At 51.1% G+C, this 23,570-nt stretch overlaps 1 protein-coding gene across 3 annotated transcripts in view; it reads right to left on the bottom strand.

Annotated features, from left to right (window-relative positions):
• The window catches only part of COMP (cartilage oligomeric matrix protein), a 32,306-nt gene that overhangs the window by 3,064 nt on the left and 5,672 nt on the right, over positions 1 to 23,570 (bottom strand). The window contains exons 6-19 of one of the 3 annotated variants that reach the window (XM_088179193.1): positions 19,965 to 21,134; positions 18,281 to 18,347; positions 15,250 to 15,350; positions 10,013 to 10,098; positions 8,534 to 8,585; positions 7,762 to 7,934; positions 5,941 to 6,078; positions 5,046 to 5,123; positions 4,496 to 4,663; positions 2,011 to 2,115; positions 1,775 to 1,882; positions 1,015 to 1,174; positions 519 to 637; positions 266 to 318 (exon numbers count right to left, since the gene is read on the bottom strand). In XM_088179193.1, coding sequence (XP_088035319.1) covers positions 266 to 318; positions 519 to 637; positions 1,015 to 1,174; positions 1,775 to 1,882; positions 2,011 to 2,115; positions 4,496 to 4,663; positions 5,046 to 5,123; positions 5,941 to 6,078; positions 7,762 to 7,934; positions 8,534 to 8,585; positions 10,013 to 10,098; positions 15,250 to 15,262 — 1,253 coding nt within the window. In that variant the 5' untranslated portion in view covers positions 15,263 to 15,350; positions 18,281 to 18,347; positions 19,965 to 21,134. Of the gene's footprint in view, positions 1 to 265; positions 319 to 518; positions 638 to 1,014; positions 1,175 to 1,774; positions 1,883 to 2,010; positions 2,116 to 4,495; positions 4,664 to 5,045; positions 5,124 to 5,940; positions 6,079 to 7,761; positions 7,935 to 8,533; positions 8,586 to 10,012; positions 10,099 to 10,354; positions 10,430 to 12,276; positions 12,642 to 15,249; positions 15,351 to 18,280; positions 18,348 to 19,964; positions 21,135 to 23,570 lie in introns of those variants that run through there. The other 2 variants (XM_088179192.1, XM_014887209.2) reach the window with 2 other exon arrangements.

Genomic DNA, 23,570 nt, shown 5'->3' with positions numbered 1-23,570 from the left:
TAAAACTGATAAAAGAACATAAATGTAAAGAGAAAAAGTTCATTGATCAATGTAAACCTGATTGTGATGACAACTTTAGATTTAGGTGACAACTGGGATTGGTCTCACTTCCAGTGGTCACTTCTTTTTGAGGTCTGAAGAAAACTCCACCTCGAAGCCTTCATTTTTTACAGGATAATGCCAAGCCAGGTTGTCACAGCCCTTTGGTCCCTTCGTCCCCACGATTTCATGCAAATAAACAAAACTTTGAATTTTTGCATCTCACCTGTCCTGGTTGGTGTCACAGACATCTCCCACCAGATCGTGGTCAGTGTCTTTCTAGAAAAATAAAAGAAGAATAATTTAAGTTTTCCAGAGGAAAAGGCAAGAAAGAGAACAGAGGGCACTGCCAGCAACAGGAGAGTTTCTCTGGGATTTCTTGGGGGGGAACTCTGAGTTTTTGAGGGAATTTCCTGTTGTGCCACCTGGGCAGTGGCACAGGATTTCTGGGGTGCCAGGAGTCCCCTGGGGGTCTGTACCTGGTCGGGGTTGCTGAGGCTGGGGCAGCTGTCACAGGCGTCCCCCACGCCGTCGCCGTCGCCGTCCCTCTGGTCAGGGTTGGGAACTCTCCTGCAGTTGTCCACGGAGTTTTTGATGCCTGGAAAACGGGAGAGAGCATCCACAAAAACCCAGTCACGGCTAAGGCAAGGATTTCTGCACTTGGGGCTTTCAGGATTCCCGGGCTTTTGAGCAAATTGTGATCAGCTCAGTTTGCAAAGCCAGCCCTGACACCCCCAGCCTGGAGCCAGGAGCTGCTGGCAAATTCCCAAATTCCCCCCCTAAAAATGGCAGTCAGGACGAGGCTGGGTGCGACTGTGGACAACGAAAACGACAATAAAACAAATCATAAATAATATAAAAAATAAACGACATCAAATCCAAGTTTTATGGGGCACCCCCTGCAGGGCTGAGCCCGGTTTGTCACCCTGGAAGCGATTCCAGCGGGAGGCAGCGCGGGGTGGGCCGGGGTCTCACCGTCCCCGTCCATGTCATCGTCACACTCGTCGCCCTTGCCGTCGCCATCGATGTCCTTCTGGTCGTTGTTCTTCACCTGCCGGCAGTTGTCACACGCGTCCCCGAAGTTGTCCCTGTCGGCGTTGCGCTGGTCCGCGTTCCTCGTGTACACACAATTGTCCTGCGGGCACGGGGACACGCTGGGGTCACCCTGGGGACACCCTGGGGACACCCTGGGGACACCAGCAGCTCCTCGGGGTGGCCCCAGACAGGATTCACTCAGGACAGGCTCCCCCAGTTCCCACCCCCCGTGGGGTGTCCGGAGCTTTCTCTGCCTGGTTTTGTTCAGATCCTGAGAGAAACCAAACTGGGGCCACGCTGGGACTCGTGAATTCCCACTGGGAGCTCTGAATCCTCACTGGGAGCTCTGAGTCCCCACTGGGAGCTCTGAATCCTCACTGGGAGCTCTGAGTCCTCACTGGGAGCTCTGAATCCTCACTGGGAGCTCTGAGTCCTCACTGGGAGCTCTGAATTCCCACTGGGAGCTCTGAGTCCTCACTGGGAGCTCTGAATCCCCACTGGGAGCTCTGAGTCCTCACTGGGAGCTCTGAATCCTCACTGGGAGCTCTGAGTCCCCACTGGGAGCTCTGAATTCCCACTGGGAGGTCTGAATTCCCACTGGGAGCTCTGCAATCCCAGTGGGATCACTAAATTCTCACTGGGACCTCTCCATTCCCACTGGGCCCCCTGAATCCCCGCAGGGCCCCTGCGAACCCCGAACCTCGGCGTTTGGGATCCCGTCTCCATCGGCGTCATCGTCACAGGCGTCCCCAATCCCGTCCCTGTCCGCGTCCTCCTGGCCGGAGTTGGGGACAGTGACGCAGTTATCCTGCCAGGACAGACACACGCAGGGATCAGGGAATGTCCCGGGGCTCCCGCAGCGCCCAAAGCCCGTCCTGGAGCGGGGCTGGGCTGGAATTCCCGCATTTCCCGAGGAGCGGAGCCGGCCGCTCTCACCTTGCGGCATTTCTTGTCGGAGCAGCGCTGCTTCTCGTCGGGGACCCCGTCGATGTCCGTGTCCTTCCCGCACACGTAGCCATTCCCTGCCCACCCCACGAGGCACTGGAACAGGGAACACGCACACAATGAGCCCCCCGAAACGCCAGCACCCACAAGAGAAACGCTGCAAGTGCAGGGATGGGGAAGCCTGCAGGGAAATAAAGCCGGGCAGAAACGTTTCTGGAATTTCAGCAGCTCCGATGTGACTCTGCTGGGACCGCGGGGAGGCGGCAGCAGTTGGATCTGAGGTTGCTGAGTGGATTCTCCCTGCTCAGATCCAGGGAATTCCCGATAGATTCGCAGAGCTTCAGGGAAAACCAAAACCTCAAAAAGCGGAGCAGCCCAGGAGGAGCTCAGGGGACGAGCGGGGAGGTTCGGGAAGGGCGATCTCCAGGAGAGGGCAGTGACAGAGCCGGGAGAGGAGCGAGGATCAGGGAACGAGCAGCGAGCAGAGCGACCCCGATCCCAGAGAGTTTGGGATCAGACCCCACCCCAAGCGCAGCAGCGCTTGGATCAGATCCCAAAAGTGCGGGAATCAGAGCAGACCCCAATTGTTGGGGAGTCGGACCTGACCCCGGCCACAGGAGGGACCCAACCCCAATCTCGGGAGGGCGGGAGCAGAGCCCAGGCACAGGGAAATCGCGATTCAACCCAAATCGCAGGGGGGCGAGACCGGACCCGAGCAGTCCCGGGAGGGGGGGGTCAGAGCCCACACTCGGTGGAGATTGGGACCCGCCCCGATCACAGCAGGGTCAGACCTGACCCCAGTGTCGATGGGGCCCCGCCCCTCTTCCCCGGGCCGATCGATTGCTTGGCGATAGATTGATCGCGACTGCCGATCGATTAGCTCGGCAATCAATTGCTAATGCCTGCCGATCGATTAGATCGGCGATCGATTGCTCATGCCTGCCGATCGATTAGCTCGGCGATCGATTGCTAATGCCTGCCGATCGATTAGCTCGGCGATCGATTGCTCATGCCTGCCGATCGATTAGATCGGCGATCGATTGCTAATGCCTGCCGATCGATTAGCTCGGCGATCGATTGGTGATGCCTGCCGATCGATTAGCTCGGCGATCGATTGCTAATGCCTGCCGATCGATTATATCGGCGATCGATTGGTGATGCCTGCCGATCGATTAGCTCGGCAATCGATTGGTGATGCCTGCCGATCGATTAGCTCGGCAATCGATTGGTCATGCCTGCCGATCGATTAGATCGGCGATCGATTGCTCATGCCTCCCGATCGATTAGATCGGCGATCGATTGCTCATGCCTGCCGATCGATTAGATCGGCGATCGATTGCTAATGCCTGCCGATCGATTAGATCGGCGATCGATTGGTGATGCCTGCCGAGCGATTAGCTCGGCAATCGATTGGTGATGCCTGCCGATCGATTAGCTCGGCAATCGATTGGTCATGCCTGCCGATCGATTAGATCGGCGATCGATTGCTCATGTCTGCCGATCGATTAGATCGGCGATCGATTGCTCATGCCTGCCGATCGATTAGATCGGCGATCGATTGGTGATGCCTGCCGAGCGATTAGCTCGGCAATCGATTGGTGATGCCTGCCGATCGATTAGCTCGGCAATCGATTGGTCATGCCTGCCGATCGATTAGATCGGCGATCGATTGCTCATGCCTGCCGATCGATTAGATCGGCGATCGATTGCTCATGCCTGCCGATCGATTAGCTCGGCAATCGATTGGTGATGCCTGCCGATCGATTTAGATCGGCGATCGATTGATCGCGACTGTCGATCGATTAGATCGGCGATCGATTGGTGATGCCTGCCGATCGATTAGCTCGGCGATCGATTGCTCATGTCTGCCGATCGATTAGATCGGCGATCGACTGCTAATGCCTGCCGATCGATTAGCTCAGCCATCGATTGCTAATGCCTGCCGATCGATTAGATCGGCGATATACAGAGGCAGGAGGTTTGTCAGTTCTGGTCGGGGTTTTTTGGGGCGTTCATTCAGGGGGATTTCCTCAAGGATTGGGACACTCCTTGATTCCATCCCTTGCCTGTCTCCCAAGCGCCACCCTGTGGGCAGAGCGCGGTACTGCGCGCCTGCCTCTCCCAAGATGGCGGCTCGGGCGCCTCTCCCAAGATGGCGGCTCGGGCGCCTCTCCCAAGATGGCGGCTCGGGCGCCTCTCCCAAGATGGCGGCTCGGGCGCCTCTCCCAAGATGGCGGCCCGGGCGCCACTCCCAAGATGGCGGCTCAAGATGGCGGCTCGGGTGCCGCTCCCCGACCTTCTAACTCTGGCTGCAAAAGGAGGGGGGCACAGCAAGGAGCCCGCTCGCTCTAGTGGGATGCCTGCGCACGACGCCGACACCGATCCCACGGGTGCGATTTTCGGCGGCGTTTCCAATCGTGCGGACATCTCCTTCAGCCCGCTTCGGCCCCACCCCCGCGGCCGGGGCTGTCCCCACCTGGCACGACAGGGAGCCGTCCCTCTCCACGATGCACTCGGCTTTCTCGTGGCACGGGCTGATCTCGCCGTTGGGGCAGCGCCGTGTCCCCGGCGCCGTCTGGCTCCTGCAGCCGCTCATCTGATCCCCCACAAAGCCCGGCTTACAGGCCCCGCATTTGTAGGATCCCTGCGGGGGAAAACGGGAGGAACTCGAACGCAAATCCCGGCCAAACTCTGCTGCAGCCTTTCCTTCCTCGGGACACCTCCCGCCATGCCAGGGTCTGACTGGGACACTGCCGGGGATCCAGGGGCTCTGGGAATTCCAGCCCAGCCAGGAATTCCTGCCCAGTATCCCACCCACATTCCCCTTTCCAGTTTGGAGCCATTCCCTGTGTCCTGTCCCTCCATCCTCAATCCCAAATCCCTCTGAGCTCTCCTGGAGCCCCTTCAGGCTCTGGCAGGGGCTCTGAGCTCTCCCTGGATCCTTCCCTTCCCCAGGTGAGCACCCCCAGCTCTCCCAGCCTGGCTCCAGCCCTGGGTCCTCCCCACATCCCCAAGGATTTCTTTACCCGAGTGTTGATGCAGATGGAGTTTGGGACACAATTCCTGGCAGCTCCAGTCTCACACTCGTTGATGTCGGTGCACACCTGCCCAGGGAGAACAGGACACACCTTGACCTTCAGCCCAAAATCCCAGGATTTGGGTGCAGAAGCAGAGCCCTGGCACACCTCACTAGGCCAGGACTAGGAGGTTTTCCTGCTGACAAGTTTGAGGCAGATGCCAGCCAGGATTCCAGCCTGGGATCAGAGCTGATCTGAGCTGCTGGAATATCCTCACTGTGGAAGGGGCTCCATGGATTTGGAAGCTCAATGGCTGCCCCAAATGACCAGCCCCAAATTCCCAGAGCCACGTGTGGGACAATTACCCTAAAAGCCCCCATCAGGCCAGGCTGTGGGGATTTTTAATCTGTCTGGAACTGTCAGGGAAGCCGGGAGGGGATGGCAGCAGCTGCAGGAACTCTTCTGTGTCCCAGCAGGAAGGATTCCCATCCCCATTCCCATCCCAGGATGGCTCCACAGCCCCAGAGGTGTTGGGATGTTCTCTCCAGCCCCACTTTGGCACAGGGGAGGTGGCTCTGGGGCTCAGGTGCCAGGATCATCCTGGCCACCAATACATGGGATCACAGGATCCCAAAATGGTTTGGGGGCTGGGAAGGATTTTTAATTATCCCATTCCCACCCTCAGGGACAACTTTCCACTATCCCACAGCGCTCCGAGCTGGCCTGGGACACTTCCAGGGATGGGAATTCCCTCCCACCCCCTCCCCACTCTCCCAGTGAGGAATCCCCATCGTTGGGAATCATCACCTCCCGTTTCCCTCCCCTTTATTTTTTTTTTTTTCCCGAGTCCCTGGTGCAGAGGGGGAGGGAGCAGCCAGGGGCACAGGACATTTCAGGCTCTCACCTGTTTGTTGGCCCTGGCAAAGGCCAGGCCCACCCCCTCCAGCGGCTGTCCCGTGAAGCCGGGCGGGCAGGGCTCGCAGCGGAAGCCGGGGTTGGTGTTAATGCACTGGACTTTCGGGAAGCAGGGGTTGGCATTGCACTGAAACAACACACAGGGTGCCCAGGGCTGTGCCGGGGGGCAGCTCCAGCCCTGGGGGGCACGGCCAGCCCGTGGGATTTGAGTTTTGAGGAAGGTTAAAACAGCAGAGAATTCCCCCAGCTCGGGTGGACGCAAGGAAACAAAGGCACTTCCAGCTCTGCTTCTCCTCGGGGGATATCCCTGAAAAGCAGGAGCTGCCCCTGCTTCACCTTTTCCTTCCTGGAATGCTCAGAGTCCCGGGAATTGGACAATTCCTCACCCTGGCCTCGAAACACAACACTTTGTGTTCACCACTCTCCTTCCAAAATCGCTCTGAATGTTTTGCTTCCTCCAACACTTCATTATTTTCCCTGGATTTTTATGCTCTGTGCTGGCAGATGCATCACAGGAACACAGTGGATCCCGTATTTTGGACTGACAATCCCAGAATCTCCCATGGAGCCTTCAACAGGTTTTTAAATTGAAATGCAATTGAGGCTCTGCAAGGGTGGGATAATCAAGTTTAGAAAAATGGTTTGGGAAGCACAGAATTCAGGAGCCCTACAAAAAAATCCATGGATGACTAGAGCTTTGCACACACACAGAGCTTAAAATTGGTGGAATGCCACATTCCCTAAAAAAACCAAGAAAATTTCCTTAAGGAATGCACATTATCTGCCCAGCAAGGTTTGATTTAGGGGCAGGAACAAAGCCCTGTGGTTAAGATTTGCTGTTTCAAGGATTATTTGGGAAGTGTTTGATCCCATTCCACACCTCATAAATCTTATCTCTAACAACTCCTCAGCAAAGGAGGCCGCTCTGGTGTTCCAAACTCCCCTCCCTGTGTGGCACAAACCTCAGCATTTGTTTCGTTGGGAGAAATCCCGATTGGACCTGCCCTAAATCCTCCTTGAGGGAGGGCAAGGCACAGAATTCCAGGGTCTGCAGGAATTCCAGCCTCTCCCAGGCACAGAATTCCAGGGTCTGCAGGAATTCCAGCCTCTCCCAGGCACAGAATTCCAGGGTCTGCAGGAATTCCAGCCTCTCCCAGGCACAGAATTCCAGGGTCTGCAGGAATTCCAGCCTCTCCCAGGCACAGAATTCCAGGGTCTGCAGGAATTCCAGCCTCTCCCAGGCACAGAATTCCAGGGTCTTGCAGGGACTGCGAGGCTTTCCCTGAGAACCAGGAGGCAAATCCCAAGGATTTGGGGCCAGTGCCGAGGATTCCAGGCTGGCCCTGGGATTTTAGGATTTGGGGACAGTGCTGTGGGTTCAGGCTGCCCCCGGGGTGTTCAGGATTTGGGGCCGGTTCCCGTCTGGCCCCAGGGGCGTTAGGATTTGGGTTAGGGTGGGCTGTGGATACCGGGCTGCCCCCGGGGCTGTCAGGATTTGGGGCGGGTTCTGGGCTGTGGTATTGAGGATTTGGGGCAGTCCCGTGCCGTGCTGTCAGCATTTGGGTTTTCCCTGCTGTGGCACTGAGGATTTGGGTTTTCCCTGCTGTGGCACTGAGGATTTGGGTTTTTCCTGCTGTGGCACTGAGGATTTGGGTTTTCCCTGCTGTGGCACTGAGGATTTGGGTTTTCCCTGCTGTGGCACTGAGGATTTGGGTTTTCCCTGCTGTGGCACTGAGGATTTGGGGTTTCCCTGCTGTGGCACTGAGGATTTGGGGTTTCCCTGCTGTGGCACTGAGGATTTGGGTGTCACCTCGTTGATGTCGCTGCAGTGGGTGCCGTTGCCGGTGTAGCCCGCGGGGCAGGGCCCGCAGCTGAAGGCGCCGCCGCTCTCGGTGCAGGGCACGCCCGGGAAGCAGGGGTTGGGGACACAGCGACTGAACTGGGTCATGGTGATCACAGGGCCTGTCACCTCCGGCCGCATCCCTGGGGGACAACGGGGGGTGAGGACAATGTCCCAGAGCCACCATCTCAGATTTGGAGTGTCCCAAAGCCACCACGGGGTGTCCCAAGGCCACCATGGGGTGTCCCAAGGCCACCAGCTCGGCTCACGGCAGAGGGGGAGAAGCAAAGGCTGGGGGTGAGGGATGGAAATGAGCCCTGGGGAGGATTTGGGGGATGAGGGGCTCAGAGCACAGAACCCCCCCAGCCCTGGGCTGATCCCACAGGGTTTAATGGGATACTGGGAAGGAATTCCCAGAGCAGCTGTGGCAGCCCCTGGATCTCTGGAAGTGTCCCTGCCCATGGCACGGGTGGCACTGGATGAGCTTTAAGGTCCCTCCAACCCCAACCATTCCAGGATTCTGGAATTCTGGGCGTTTGCTGGAAGGAAACTTTTGGAAGCCCCCCAGCCCCAGCTGCCCTTGAGCCATGAGGGAACATCCTGGACACCAAACCCCGTGTGCAGGGGACCGAAAACCACAACCCCAAATACTGGGAATAACCGGGATAAGTGTGATCCAAGCTGCTCGCCCAGGGCACGGCTGGAATGGGGAGGGGAGCAGAGGGCACAGCCCGGCACTCACCGCAGGCATCGCACTCCATGACCGTGTTCTTGAGGAACGTGATCTCCTTGATCTGCACGGGAAAAGAGCCGGGTGAGCCCGGGCCGGGACCGCGACCGGGACCGGGAGTGCCCGGTGCCACCACAACAGGGCTGGGACCGCGACCGGGACCGGGAATGCCCGGTGCCACCAGAACAGGGCTGGGACCGGGACCGGGAATGCCCGGTGCCACCAGAACAGGGCTGGGATTGGGACCCGGGAATGCCCGGTGCCACCAGAACAGGGCCGGGACCGGGACCGGGAATGCCCGGTGCCACCACAACAGGGCCGGGACTGGGACCGGGAATGCCCGGTGCCACCAGAACAGGGCTGGGACCGGGACCGGGAATGCCCGGTGCCACCACAACAGGGCCGGGATTGGGACCGGGAGTGCCCGGTGCCACCAGAACAGGGCTGGGATTGGGACCCGGGAATTCCCGGTACCAGGAACATCTCAGCTCCATCCCAGCACCTCCTGCCCCAAAATACGGGGGGATTAATTCCCTGGACACTCCCCTGGGGTTCATTCCCAGTTCCCACTGTTGTTCTCTCACAGAGGAGGAAACAAGAGGGAAAAATCAATTTTCTGCTCCAGGAGATGCTGATCCAGCATCATTGGGATGGGGGTGTGGAGAAAAACATGGGTTAAAAAACGAAACGTGAAGTGGAATGAGTGAAGTAAAGTAAAATAAAGAATAAAAAATAGAAAGTAATCAAAATAAAATAAATAAAATAAAATAATAAAATAACAAGGTGGCAAGAGGGGAAGGAAGAGACAGGAAACTGTGCTGGAAGGGAGCACTGGAATGGCTGCTGGAGCCCTGGCTGCCCCCATTCCCTACAAACACTGGGTTTTTATGCAGGGCCTGGAATGTGGGAGCAGCTCGGGTGGTTTCCAGGATTTCCAGCTCCTGCCTCTGAATCCCTCAGCTCCCACCAGGAACAGCAGCAGAACAGAATTTCTGTCCCCTCAGGGAGAGCAAAGCTCAGATCCTGCTTCAAACACGGAAAGAGCACCCCAGGAATTCCCAAAAATCCTGCTGCAGCCAGGAGGGATTTGAGGGAAAATTCGGGAATTCAAAGGAACTTCCAGTGATTCCAACTCGAATTTTCAACCTGAGTCCCTCAAGTTGAGTTTTTTTTCCAACTTGAAGGGGTTTTTTAAACTGGAATTTTTTCCCAACCTGAAGAGATTTTTCCACCTTGTTTCCAATTTGAAGGGTTTTTTTCACCTTGAAGTTTTTCCCAACAATTACAAACCACCTCTGGATTCTGTTCTGGAATCTGCTGCTCATTCCACACAGGAAGCAGAGAATTCCCAAACTCAGGAAATCAGGAATTAAACCCAGGGAGCAATTCCCAAACTCAGGAAATCAGGAATTAAACCCAGGGAGCAATTCCCCAATTCCAGAGGGAGCAGAGAATTCCCAAGCTCGGGATTTTTAGGAATTTTTCACCCACCTGCTGCTTCAACAAATCCCGAACTTCCAGCAGCACCCGGTTGGTTTCCCTCATTTCCTGCAGCATTTCAGGCCCGACTTCTCCTCCTACAGAAACCCCCAAAATTATTGGGAAAATCCCGGAGGATTCCAGGTTTATGACCCGACTGATTAAATAATCGAATATTCAGGATCCGGCCTCCACCCTCCACGGAGCTTTTCCGGGATTTATGGAATCGTGCAGGGAGCAGCTCCGGGCTGGCACAATCCCTAAAATTCACACTTAGGGAAGGAATTTGGTGCCAAAAGCAGCAAATCCCGGGTTCCGGGCTGGGAAAAGCTCCCGGGGTGGAGCTGCTCTCACCTGATCCCAAGGAATTCCCTGGATTGCGGCTCCAGGCGGGATCTTTGCGGGCGCTCGGGAGCGGCCGGCTCGGATCTTTGGGATACAAAGGACACGGGATGGGATCATCCCCGGAAAATCGGGAATTCTGGAGGGTTTGGGATGGGATCATCCCGGGAAAATCGGGAATTCTGGAGGGTTTGGGATGGGATCATCCCCGGAAAATCGGGAATTCTGGGGAGTGAGGATCAGCTCCAGGGGAAAATCGGGAATTCTGGAGGGTTTGGGATGGGATCATCCCGGGAAAATCGGGAATTCTGGGCATTGGGATGGGATCATCCCGGGAAAATCGGGAATTCTGGAGGGTTTGGGATGGGATCATCCACGGGAAAATCGGGAATTCTGGGGGTTTGGGATGGGATTATCCAAGGAAAAATCGGGAATTCTGGGGGTCGGAATGAGCTCCAAGGAAAAATCAGGAATGCTGGAGGGTCAGGATGAGCTCCAGGGGAAAATCGGGAATTCTGGGGGGATCAGGGGATTTTTAGGGATAATTTCGTAGTGAAAAGGGCACGGGGTTGAATTCAGGGATTCTCCCAAAATTCCAATGGCAAATTCCCCGTTGGCCATGAGGATGCACAGCCTCATTTCTCTGGTTTTTTTTCTATAATTTCCCATTTTATTCCTGTAATCTCCCATTTCCCCTCCATAATTTCCCATTTCCCCCCATAATTTCCATTTTTTTTCCTATAATTTCTCTATTTCCCCCCATTAATTTCTCCATTTTCCCCCATTAATTTCTCTCTTTTCCCCCAGATTTTCCAATCCCCCTCACCTACAGCAAAGAGAAAATCAGGAATAAATCCCACAAAAACCTCTGGGTGTCCAAGGGGAAAATCAGCTGGAATTTGGGCTGAGCAGGGAGAATTTCCCACAATTAATTTAATTTAAAAATTCCTCATTTTCACGTGACAAAAGAGCCCAAAACCTCGCGGATCTTCCCAAAAATAAATGATTTGGTGAATATTTGTAAGTTTGAGATTGGGGATAATTTGGATTCTCACAAATCCTCCTGGAGCTGAGAATTCCCCAAAACCAGGAAATTTGGAGAATTTGGGATTTGTCCATTCCTAGACCTCAGAAAATCCAAGGATTTCTATTTTGTGGGATTGTTGGTTTTTTTCATTTAAATCAGATGGAAAATCAGATTAATGCAAAATGTCTCTGGAAATTCTGTATATAACCCAAAAATAAATATTTTCCTTTTAAAAAGTTTCACCTCTCAGGAGTAAAAACAGTAAATCCCATGGAGAATTTGGAGAGTTTTCCTCCAAAAGCCCCTCAGGATTTCAGGATGAAACATCCCCTCCCTTTTATCCCCTTGCATCCCTCGGGATTTTCAGAGCAGCCTAAAAACCCCTCCAAAAATCAGAACTGAATCTGAAATAAATTAGGGTTAAATCAGAGACAAATTAGAGTTAAATAAGGGTTAAATCAGAGTTAAATTAGGATTAAATAAGGGTTAAATCGGAGTTTAACTGTTGTGGGTTTAGCAGAGTTAAATCTGAATGAAATCAGAGTTAAATCAGAATGAAAGCAGCATGAAATCAGAGTTAAATCAGAGTTTGGTGTGGGTTTAGCAGAGTTAAATCAGGGTTAAATTAGAATGAAATCAAAGTTAAATCAGGGTTAAATTAGAGTGAAATCAGGGTTAAATTAGAATGAAATTAGAGTGAAATCAGGGTTAAATTAGAATGAAATCAGGGTTAAATCAGAATGAAATCAAAGTTAAATCAGAGTTAAATTAGGGTTAAATCAGAGTTAAACTGGAGTTAGATCTGAATGAAATCAACAGTGAATCGGAGTTAACTCAGCATTAAATCAGAGCTAAATCAGCATCAGATGGGCATTGAAGCTGAATTAATCCCCAGTGAAATCCTTACCGATCCTCCTCTGCTGGCAGTGGCACAGGGGACAGCAGAGCAGCAGCAGCGGGGCCAGCAGGGGCGACAGCAGCGGCGACAGCAGCGGCGACATCCCGGAGCTCGGCTCAGCCTAACACGGCTCAGCCTAACACGGCTCAGCCTAACACAGCTCAGACTAACACAGCTCAGCCTAACACAGCTCAGCCTAACACTGCCCGGCTCGGCTCAGCCTGGCACGGCTCAGCTCAGCTCTGCTCTGCCCGGCTCGGCTCAGCCCGGCTCAGATCAGTCTGGCTCGGCTCTGCCCAGCACAACTCAGCCCAGTCCAGCTCAGCTCAGCCCAGCCCAGCCCAGCCCTGGTCTCAGCCCAGCCCAGCCCAGCTCGGCTCTGCTCTCAGCCCGTGCCGGTGCCGGTGCCGGTGCCCGCGCTCCGTTTTTATCGTGGCTCGCTCCCTCCTCCCTGCCCGGCCGTCACGGCCGAGTAAACAAAGTGAGAAACTCATCACGAGCGCCGCGGATCGCCCCGCTCTGCCTCTCCTCCAGGGCTGAAACAGCGCAGAAAATTCCAGAACGCTTCCTTTTCTGTTTCGCTTCTTTTTTTCTTTGCAGAAAATTCCAAAAGCATATTTTTTTCCTTTTTTCCCCCCCTTTTTTTATTTTATTTTTTTTCCTTTGGAGAAAATTCCCAAACTGTATTTTTCTTTTTTCTTTTCTTTTGTTTCCTATTTTTCCTTATTTTCTTTTCCTTTTTCCTTTTCTTTTTTTCTTTTTTCCTTTTTCCCCTTTCATCTTTATTTTTTAATTCTTTTCCTTTCCCTTTTTCCTTCTCCCTTTTGCTTTTTCCTTTTCCTTTTTCCTTTCCCTTTTTCCTTTTCCTTTTTCCTTTTTCCTTTCCCTTTTTCCTTTTCCTTTTTCCTTTTCCTTCTTCCTTTTTTTTCCCACTGGTTGAAATTCCAAAATCCATTTTTCCCCTCTTTTCTTCCCCCCATACACGGGGCAGGCGATGATTCAGGGTTGGATTTTCCTTCTCAAGCTGCTCCAGAATTCCACAAAAATTCCTCTTTCAACTCCCTAAAAGCAAATTTCAGCCCCATGAAATTAAATCCATTTCCATCGAGTCATGATTTTATTCCCAAATCCTATTCCAGAGGGATTGGAATCCTTGGAGCGAGGATGAAGTGCAAAAATGAGGGGAAAAAGGAAAATTTGCAGCTTTTTGTGTCCATCCAGCATCAGCAAACACAGAGAGAATTCAGAAATTCACCCTGCACTGAGGAAAAGCTGGAAAACCTTCCAGGGATCTCCAAATTCCAAGAAAAATTCCAGGTGGGAATTCTCACCTGGAGACAAATCCCTGCTGGAACAATCCCAGAGTTTGGGAATGGAGATGCAGGAAAAAAACCCCAAACAAAACAAAACAAACAAAAAAAAAAAAAAACCAAAAAACCCAAAACCCCCAAACAAACAGAAAAACAAACAAACCAAGAAAAAAAAAACAACAAAAAAACCAAACCAAAAAAAACCCACCCAAAAACCTGGGAGAGGCTCAGGGAAAGCCCAGGAAATAAAAGCTCAGTCTTTAAAATGTGGGAGCAGCAGGAATTTGGGATATTTCCAGAAAAATTACTTTTTTTTTTTATTATTTTTTCCCCCCCTGTTTTTACCTCAGACCTCCCACGCTCCTTGTGGTGAGCAGGCCCCAAAATAAACAAAATATTCCCAGTTTGGTGTCCCAGGAATGCTGGAATTGATGGATTTTTCCTTTTTTTTCTTCTTTTTTTGCAGCAAATTCCCACTGGGAATAAAGGAATTTGGACTCACTTGTATTTGGGTGGCTCTGCTGCCACATCCAGGATTTGATGAAGGATTTGATCCTTGTGGGATCAAAACTTGGGAATTTTCTCAGTTTTTAGCATTTGTGGATAAATCAAACCCTGTCCTTATTATTATCCTTATTATTATTGAGAAGAGATAGGATTTTGTGATTTTTTTTCCCCTGATGTCCTGGGAAATCTGATTTATAATCTGGATTTTCCAGCAATAAACGAGCAGTGAGTGAAGGAGAAATTTCCTGTCTTAGATCCCCAAAAGTTTGGAATTTTCCCAGTTTTTTGCCTTTGTGGATAAATCAACCCCCTGTCCTTATTATTATCATTATTATCCTTATTATTATTATTATTGATAACAGATAGGATTTTGTGATTTTTTCCCCTGATGCCTTGGGAAATCTGATTTATAATCTGTCCTTACTATCCTCATTATTATTATTATTAATAATAATAATAGGATTTTGTTAAAAAAAAATCAAAATATGGAGCAGAAAATGTTTATTTGGGTATTTTTTGGGGAGTTTGGGCACTGCCAGGTTCGTTACACCTTTTTTTATTTTGTTTTTTTTTTCCTGCCTGGAGTTGACATCACAAACGAGAGGAGCTCACAAACAAACATGAAAAAGTGAAGCTCCTGCTGCCTGAAAGTCGAAATATTTTCCATTTCTCTGTTTTGAACTGGCCTCTGCCAAGTGAAGGACAAAAGTCAGAAGAAGGAAAATGTTATTTTTCAGCCTTGGAAGGTCAGGTTCTAAAAATAAATGGAAAACATCTCCAGCCTGGGGATGGGGTGAGAGCATTTTCACAGGGGCTCTGATGCACTGATGGTGTAAAAAAGCAAATTATGGAGGAGACCTAAGGAAAGACTCCCAAAAATTTCTCATTTTCCTCCAAATTGGGGCTTCCAAAGGTTTCTCTTGCCTGGCTTTAAGTGCTGCCCCTCAGGGGATCCAGGCAGTGCCCAGGCTGAAATTCCCACTCTTTTGGAATTTCACTTTTTTTTTTCCTTCCCCACGGACTCAAGGAGCAGATTTGTCCCTTCAGTGTAGTTTGGAAAACTTGCACTGCAATTCCATGCTTTCCTAGGATCCTGGAATCCCAATCAATCCCAAAAAATCCCAATAAATCCCAATAAAAGTGATGCTTGGAAGCCCAGCCTTACTTGGAAGAACCATCCTGGTCCCAAGGTGCCAGTCCTTGTTTCCCACTGCTGGTGGCCCAACCTTGCCATGGCTCCAATTCCACAAACAGGGAAGAAAAAAGCTGGAGAAATAAAGGAAAGAGTGAAAAAATCAAGGGTGAAGTTCAAAAAATGGAGGATAAAGTGAAAAAAAAAATAAAAGAGGATGAAGTTAAAACGTTAAGGACAAAGTTAAAAAAATGAATGGAAAAGTTCAAAAAATTAAAGGTGAAGTTCAAAAAAATTCAGGATAAATTCACAACGGAGCTGCCTCCAGGTTTACTTCACTTTGCCACTGATTAAATGGGGAAAAAAAAACATTAAAGTGATTTTTAAAAAAGGTTTTTAATGCCTTGATTTCCTGAGGAATTCAGAATTAGAGACACAAAGCAGGCTGGAGCAGGCTGGGACAGAACAGATGATTCCATGGAGGGGCTGCTCTTCCCATGGATTAATGGATTTATTTCTAATATTTGCCTCACTCTGGGTGTTTATCTCAAATAATCACTGCTGCTACTGCTTTGTGTGATTAATTATTGCCTCAGTGTGGTTACCTCAGCAGCTCCAAGTTGGAATCTCTTTGTTGGGATTGTGTTTTAGCAAGGCAGGAAATCGGGATTTGGACAGGACCAAGCTGGAGAATCCTGTCTGTGCAGGCTTTGAGAAGCAGGGCTTTTCATTTTGGGGGCAGAAAGGTGGGACAAGAACGAGGGTCCTGCCTCCAGCTGCAGCATCCAGCTGTTTGCATGGAGCATTTTGGGAATTTGCAGGTGTCAGGCTGGAGCATTCCAAGTGTGAAATTCGGATTTTTTTTTTTTTTAGGGTTTTTGATGGATTTGCTCCTGATGGAGTGGCTCGGGCTGGTTCCACTTCAGATCCCAGAATTCCAGACTGGTTTGGGATGGGAGGATCTGAAATCCCATCCAGTTCCATCCCAGATCCCAGAATTCCAGGCTGGTGTGGGTTTGAAGGATTTTAAATCCCACCCAATTCCAGCCCTGGGACACCTCCCTGGCCTTGGGCACTCCCAGGGGCTCCCAGCTCCTCTGGGAATTCCATCCCAGCCCCTCCCAGGGAAGAATTCCTTCCCAATATCCCATTAAACCCCACTCTCTATAAATTTCAGGCCCGTTTGCTGCAGGACAATAATTATTTGGTGTTTTCTCCCCCTGTTAAATTCCAGTTTCCCTCCTGATGCTGCTGGGAATTCCAGCTCTGTCCCGTGTCCTGCCCAAGCTGGGCAGGAGGAGCCACCTGCAGGGAAATCGGTGCCCACAGCCCGTGTGCATCACTCATTTTTGGGATGAAATCCTGTGGTTTAGAGTCTTTTGGCAGAGGTTGTGAGGGAAGGGGGAATGGGGAATGGGGAATGGGGAAAGGGAATGGGGAATGGGAATGGGGATGGGGAATGGGGAATGGGGATGGGAAAGGGAATAGAAAGGGAAAGGGAAAAGGGAATGGGGAAGGGAATGGGAAAGGGAAGGAAGAAAAGGAAAAGGAAAAGGAAAAGGAAAAGGAAAAGGAAAAGGAAAAGGAAAAGGAAAAGGAAAAGGAAAAGGAAAAGGAAAAGGAAAAGGAAAAGGAAAAGGAAAAGGAGTCCTGGCCTGGTGGGAATCTCCTGAGAGCCAGCAAGGAATGGGCACAGGGTGGGATGAGATGGGATTTAGGGCTCTTCCAGCCCAATCCAGTCTGGGATTTTGTGGGATGAAAGGGAGGAATGGGTGATCCTGAACTCCCAGAGCTCAGGGAGCAGCAGGAGGTGACACCAGTGACCAGTGCCAGCTGCAGGGTCTGTCCTGAACCAGGGATCCTGGATCACCCTGGACCCCATCCTGCACTGAACCAGCACCCAGGGGCTCTGCTGGAGCCACAATCTCCTCGGGGGGGTCTGGAATCCCAGCCCTCCCCAAATCCCCGAGCCCTGGTGTCAGCAGGATCCTGTCCCGGGAGAACATCTGGAATTCAAACACCTGGAATTCATCTGGACTTGCCCAACCCGAGGCCAGGAAGCCAAGGGAGGTCCCAGGCGGGGACAAAGGGTGACAGATGCCAGAGGAGATGTGGGATGGGGAAGAGCTGTGTCCCATCCTCCCCAGCTATCCCAGTGCCCCTGCAGCTGGGAGTGGGATTGTGAGATTGTGAAATTGTGGGATTATGGGACTGTGGGACTGCGGGAATGCTGCCAGAGCCACCCTGCTCCCGGCACTTCCATGGCGCAATCCCAGCGCCGGGAGCGGCGCTCAAACCCCGCACGGAACGGCCCCGCATTTTTTCCTTCACTATTCACGGAGTTTTCTAACGAGGACAATAAAATTTCGAGCTCTGGGCTCAGCTCATTTGTAACAATGAGCTGCTCTTCCTCCAGCAGCCAGCGGGAGCTCAGACACGCCGAGGAAACCGGGAACAATTAACTGGAATTGTACTGGAAAAATCGGGGAAGGCTGAGGGATGTTTTGTCTGTGAGAGATGCAAAGTGATGAGAGAGTGAAGCCATCCCGGAATTGCTGCTGGGAATTGTTAGGACTTTAATGCTCAGACTATTCAGGTTTTCCTCACTAAAAATCCTTTGGCTATGATCTCCTTTTTTTTTTTTTTTTTTTTTTTTTCTTTTCGGGGATTTTCTCCCGAAAAACACCTCCCAGAATCATAATGACAATAACACAGATTTACTGCTCCGTGTTCCCAAAACTCCCCGGGGATGGCAGAGCTTAAAAAAACAAAAGCTCTTCGAAGCAGCCTGGCTCTTCCTTTTGCCCTCAGTGATGCAGCCCATTGATGTCTGCGGTGAAAGCTCCCGAATTTTGGAATGCAGGGGTCTCCGGGCAGGGAATAAACAGGAATTGGCTCCTCACAGGCAGGACTGGAAGTGCTCAGGGCTCTGAGATCACGGGGGAGGTGGGCAGACAGCACGTCCACGCTTTAATAGCTCTGGGACCTCTCTCAGGGAGCACTGAGCTGGCTTTGAACAAATCCCAAAAATTATTTTAACTCCAAAGGAACATCTGGCACTGACCTCTGGACAGGCAGAGCTCAGGGATCTCCTCGCTGCTGGGGCTGCCTGCACACGGGGGGCTCTGAGGCTGCACCAAAAAGAAAAAAAAAATTAAAAATCACATTTTGTGTAGGAAAAAGAGCGTTTCTGGGATCCCAAGGGTCGCCCAGATGAGGATTTGGTGGCCTCAGGTTGCTGCTGCCTGGCATAGCTGGGGACACCCGGGACAGGGAGGATCCCAAGGAATCTGACAGCACCCACCCCTAAAAACAGCGACAGGGAGCTCAGCCAAACCCCGGGGAACAGGGAAATATTGGGGCTGGATCTGCAGAGAAAATCTTGTTTCTCCCAGGGAGCTGAGGAGACAGAGCTGGGCACATCCCCCAGGGAAAATCGGGATTTTTCAGCACGTCCTGCCCCAAAGGGGTGAATTTTTGGGAATTGCCTTTCCCAGGAATTGTGGCCACGCTGTCCCCAGAGCTGCCCTTTCCATGGGCATCCCAAGGGAACTCCAGATTTCCCATACCTGGAGTTTTCTTAAACAAACCTCCCAAACCTCCTGCATACACAGCAAAAAGCAACTTTTAATTAATTCATTCAAAATCAATGCCACTTCTCTTACCTCTGCCTCTCACTGACTGCAACAGGGGCTGGGTTTCCCCTCCAAAATTTCCCTTTTTTTTCCATTAAAAAACCCCTCAACAAATCCAGCAGGGATAATTTAACAGCTGGAAAGAGGCAAACCCAGCAATCAGGTCTTTTCAGGACACCAGTGATCAAAGAGGTGCTCTGTACAAATGATTTTGCAGCCAGCTCTTGGCAGGAGACAGAAACCTTCTCCCTGCTGGAAATGAGATTTAAGTTGTAAGGAGAGGAAGAAAGGATCGATCACTGTGTGTTAATTCCCTTTCTCCCAATAGGAATACTGAGTGGGACAGAGAAAAAAGGGGAATAAATTGATTATTGGATGGAATATTCTCTGTCTCGTCTCAGGAAGAGATTAAATTCACTTAAATTCACTGAAATTCGGTTTGAATAGGAGTAGTTTAACGCCTGTGTGAGGAAAAAGGGCTTTTTCTTGTGCAGGAAAATGGGGGAGAAAACCTTTCTGGATTACAATGACAATTCTCCAGGATAAGTTTTTTTTCTTTGCTGTGGAATCAGGAGATTTGTGAAGAACATAAAGAAAAGAAGGGGAGAGGAAGCACCAGCAAATTTTCCATGTTGTTCTTTGGTCTCGTTATCCTTAGGCAAAATGAGAATCTTGAATAAGAAAATGGATTTATTATGAAATTCTTCCTCTTTGGGGGGTGGTGGAGCAGAGTTTTGTCTCCATCCTTTTTGCCTGTCCCCCCTTTCAGCTGATATTTCATCCCCAGCAAACCAGAGGGAAAGAAAACTTCCCAAAAAACCTCTGCTTTTAATTCTTTTGGGAACTGCTCAGAAATGCTGAGCACAGGACTGCAGCTCCTGGGGGCTGAGCAGAGAGGGACAATCCCAGTTCCCCACCCTGTGTCCCCTTCCCAGGGATTTCCTGAGGTTTTCCAGGATAATCCTGGCTGTGAGCAGGATGAACCCACACAGGTGCTCTGGGTGTGGGGAAGGACAGGAGCAGGAGAACTCTGTCTCTCTCCAGAGAAAGATTTCCTTCAATAAAAAGATGAATTTCCAAATGAGAAAGAGAGGAATTTCCAGAAATAAAAACCCGGAGCAGCTGGGGAACAGTGGGAAACACTTCCATGCAGGAGAATCTTCTCAGTCTGGAGCTGCAGCTCCTTCCTGAAGGTAATTAACAATCAAAAGAATTCATTAAAGAGGTTCAAACAAACAGCTGCACTCGTGGAAACGCTCACTTCACCCCCTCATGGTTTTTGGGACAAGCACTGGCTCCCAAATCCATCTTTTTCCTGGCTCCCACCCCCTCAGCTCCCCTTATCACCCATCTCTTGTCTCACACACGTTTTATTTTGCTCAGCTTTGAGACATTACAGATTCTTGGCCCCATCTGCAAATGGTGCTGCTTTGGACATCCACGATGAGCTCAGAGGAAAATTCAGCATCATCCCAGGCTCTGGAGTTGTTTTGGGGTTTTTTGTCACTTCCAGAGAAATGGAAAAACGGTGTGTGCAGGCTCACAAGGGGTGGGAGGCTGTCCAGAAAGAAGGAGGATGGAGACTGATCCAAACCTCTGGAGTTTTCCAGAAAAATCTCAGCCCCAGAGATCTCCCAGGAATGAACTGGCTCTGGAGAGTGCTGGCACTGCCTCCTCCCGACCCCACCCAGGGCTGAAAAACTGCCTGCAGGGCAAACCTGCTTTTCCCTGAGTAACTCTCAGGATCATGGAGAGATCCAGAGTCGGTCCTTGCTTCATCTGAACTGCTCTTCCCACCCAAAAACTGCAAGGGCACAGCTCTGGCCTGATCGTGATGGTCCCAAATTGCCTTAATTTCAATTCCAGATGGAGAGCAGATCAATCCTCTGCATTTCTGCAGTGTTCCCTCCATAAAATTCCAGTTCCTTTTGGCCAGCACCGGGTCAGGTTCTTCCCTGAACTTCTCCTGGAGCCAGAGCACGTTGGGTGTGACATCAACAGCAGCAGAGAGAATTCCAAGAGCTCTCCCTAAATTCCAGGACATCTTTTCAGCCTTGGAGTGCTTTCTGCACAAGCCATTCCAGCCTCCAGCACTTCTTCCAGGAAAAGCTCCCACAATTCCAGGAACCCCACGGCTCAGGTGCAGAAATGGGAATGACAGAAGCAACTTTTCTGCTGGCACAGCTGAGCATCCAGGACACAAAAAGGCAGCAAAAGCTGCTGAGAGGGCCGAGATTTCCCAAGGAAATCAAATATCCAGGCATGGCTTGGAGAGGAGAACTTCTGGAAAAGAGGAATGAACAAGCCCAACTCTGTAGACTCAGCAAAACCTGATCTCCCAGCCTGAGCTCATTGCTGGCTCCCAACACAGCAGGAGGAGAAGCTGTTCCTGAGCAGATCCAAGTCCTAAATCTGCTCCTAGAGCAGGAGCTTTCTGTCATTTCCAGCTGCAGGTGCCCCTTCCTTTGCTTGCTGTGTTGGGATTTTTCCCCAGGTGAGGTTTGTGGTGGAACAGAGAACAAGAAAAGGACAAAATGTGCGAGGTTTTATCCGAGGCAGAGCAAACCTCAGCTTTTTATGGCTGAATTCGTGGGAATTCATTGAAAACTTCCACAGAGTTTTACATTTTTAAATCCCATAGCTTGGCCTGAGGGCGATCCTCCACTCCAGCCCACGAGGGAGGAACCCCACAAAGCAGTTTTTAGAGGATATTTTTGATGCCCACATCCACTGGAACAACATCCCTTGGTTGTTTCAACCTTTTGGCCTCCTCAGGCAAGGAGGTGGATGCAGATTTTGGCTGCATTTGGGTTCAAATCCCAGGGGAAGAGCTCGGGATCTCTGTGGGATCCCAGTCTGGGCTCACAGCAACCCTTCAGGCTGTTCCTGTGCTCCAGCTCCCCCAGGATTTGGCTTCTGACTTCCAGGCAGAAAAGTCAAAACCCTGCCCAGGGTTTCAACATCTTCCTTCCCTCCATTTCCTTGGAATTCTCAAGTTTCCAGAAAATTCCAAGGTTTTCTACCCACCTTTCCTCAGGGTTATTCTGATCTGGTTTTCCACTGTGACCTTCCAGCTTTGGACTTTCCATTTTGCTGCAGTTCCTCCCCACCCTGGCTGCTGGCCCCGGGCTCCTCTTGCCCAAACTTGAACATTATTTTTCAGCTGAAATGACATCATGGCTGAAGTGCTGTTTAAAATTATTGCTCTCCAGACCTCCCTCACATCCCCTTTTGCAATCCCCTCTTCCAGCAAAGCCCTGCTCTCATCTGGAGCCAGGAAGGGTGGCCTAAAACTGGAATGTCTTGTCCACATCCATTCCAGGACTTTTTGCTCTGCCCTCGTCCTATAGCCAAAAATAAAAAAAATTCCAATTGAACATTTCAATTTTTTAATAACACTTGCTAACAACTCCATAAAAATAATTCTGTGTTCTGGGCCCTCTCCACATGACATCAGGCTCATGGATTTCTGGACCAGGCTCCCAAAGCCATTTGCAAACTCCTGTTTGTTCATAAATCAAGGCCAGTGGTGCTGTTTTTAGTACAAACAGCCCCAGAGCAGAGTTTCCAGACTCCCCCATGGGGTTGCTGTGCTGCCACAGGCCCTGCTCAGAATCCAGGAATTCCAGCAGGCTCCACTTCCACCACAGCACCTGTGGCAGCCCCTGGGATGTCAGTCCTGACCCTGGAGGGAAAAGCTCCTTGTCTCTGACTTTCCAAGGCTCTTCCAGGCCCTTTCCCAGGTTATTCCCAGCGCAGCCTGTCCCAGTGGGGGCTCTGGGGAGCAGCTGGCCCAGCCCAGGGAGCTGCTGAGGTGTTTCCATCACGCCCCTGCCTGGCCTGAGGCAGCAGCACCAGTTTGGGCTGGGAGGATCCTCCCCCCCGAGGCTGTGGGGGAAAAGGGAAAAAGGGAAAACTGATCATGCTTGGCAAAGGAAGCAGCTGGAAGAGTCCTGAACGTGGGGACAGCACCTGCCATCCCCTCCCAGCACGTAGGGACAGCTCCAGTTTAAGGATCCCTCTGTCCGAGGGCGTTGGTGCCATCATGGAGTGGGAATGTGGGAAGATCTGGGAGCCCACAGCCCCCTTGATCTTGTCCCAGGCTGTTTGATGACATTCCTGGGTCCATTTCCAAGGAACTCCTGACTTCTGGGAAGGCCTCACAAAACTACACTGGGGCCATTCACGGCCTGAGGGCAGCCCTGGCTGGATTCCTCCCGAAATCCACAGAATTCTGCAAGGAAAACATTCCTCCCCCTTCCTACAGCCATGCCCTCAGCCACGGCAAACACAGCTCCTTGGAAGGCCTTCCACGAGGGCAAAACAACTGCAACAATTTTGGGTTCCCTCCTTTCTGGATTTTTATTCGAGCAAAAATGAAAAGTAGACTTCAATTTGATGAAATATCACCAGCTTTTCCTATAGCTGTGGAAGCAGAGATCACCTTACACTCCTCGTTTTCTGAACTTTGCAAGGAAAAGTAAGGCAAAGCTGTCAAATTGAACAGCAAAAGAGACTGAAAAGGAAAATTTTTCTGGGATGGAGGCCTGAAAATGGAATTTTCCTGTCTCAGGGCTTTTTTTGGTGAGGGTGTTTGGGCTCCTGGAAGTCCTGGTGTGGCCAAACGAGTTGGGACCCTTAGCCCAACCCCAATTAGTGATTCCCTACATTATTTCATCATTAAGAGCTAAATTAAGATTTCTTCCACAGCAGGAAAGA

Source organism: Sturnus vulgaris, chromosome 26, assembly GCF_052056855.1.
Source record: "Sturnus vulgaris isolate bStuVul1 chromosome 26, bStuVul1.hap1, whole genome shotgun sequence".
NCBI lineage: Eukaryota > Metazoa > Chordata > Aves > Passeriformes > Sturnidae > Sturnus > Sturnus vulgaris.
Note: the sequence above shows the minus strand (reverse complement) of the source record. Positions and strands in the feature narration are given on the sequence as shown.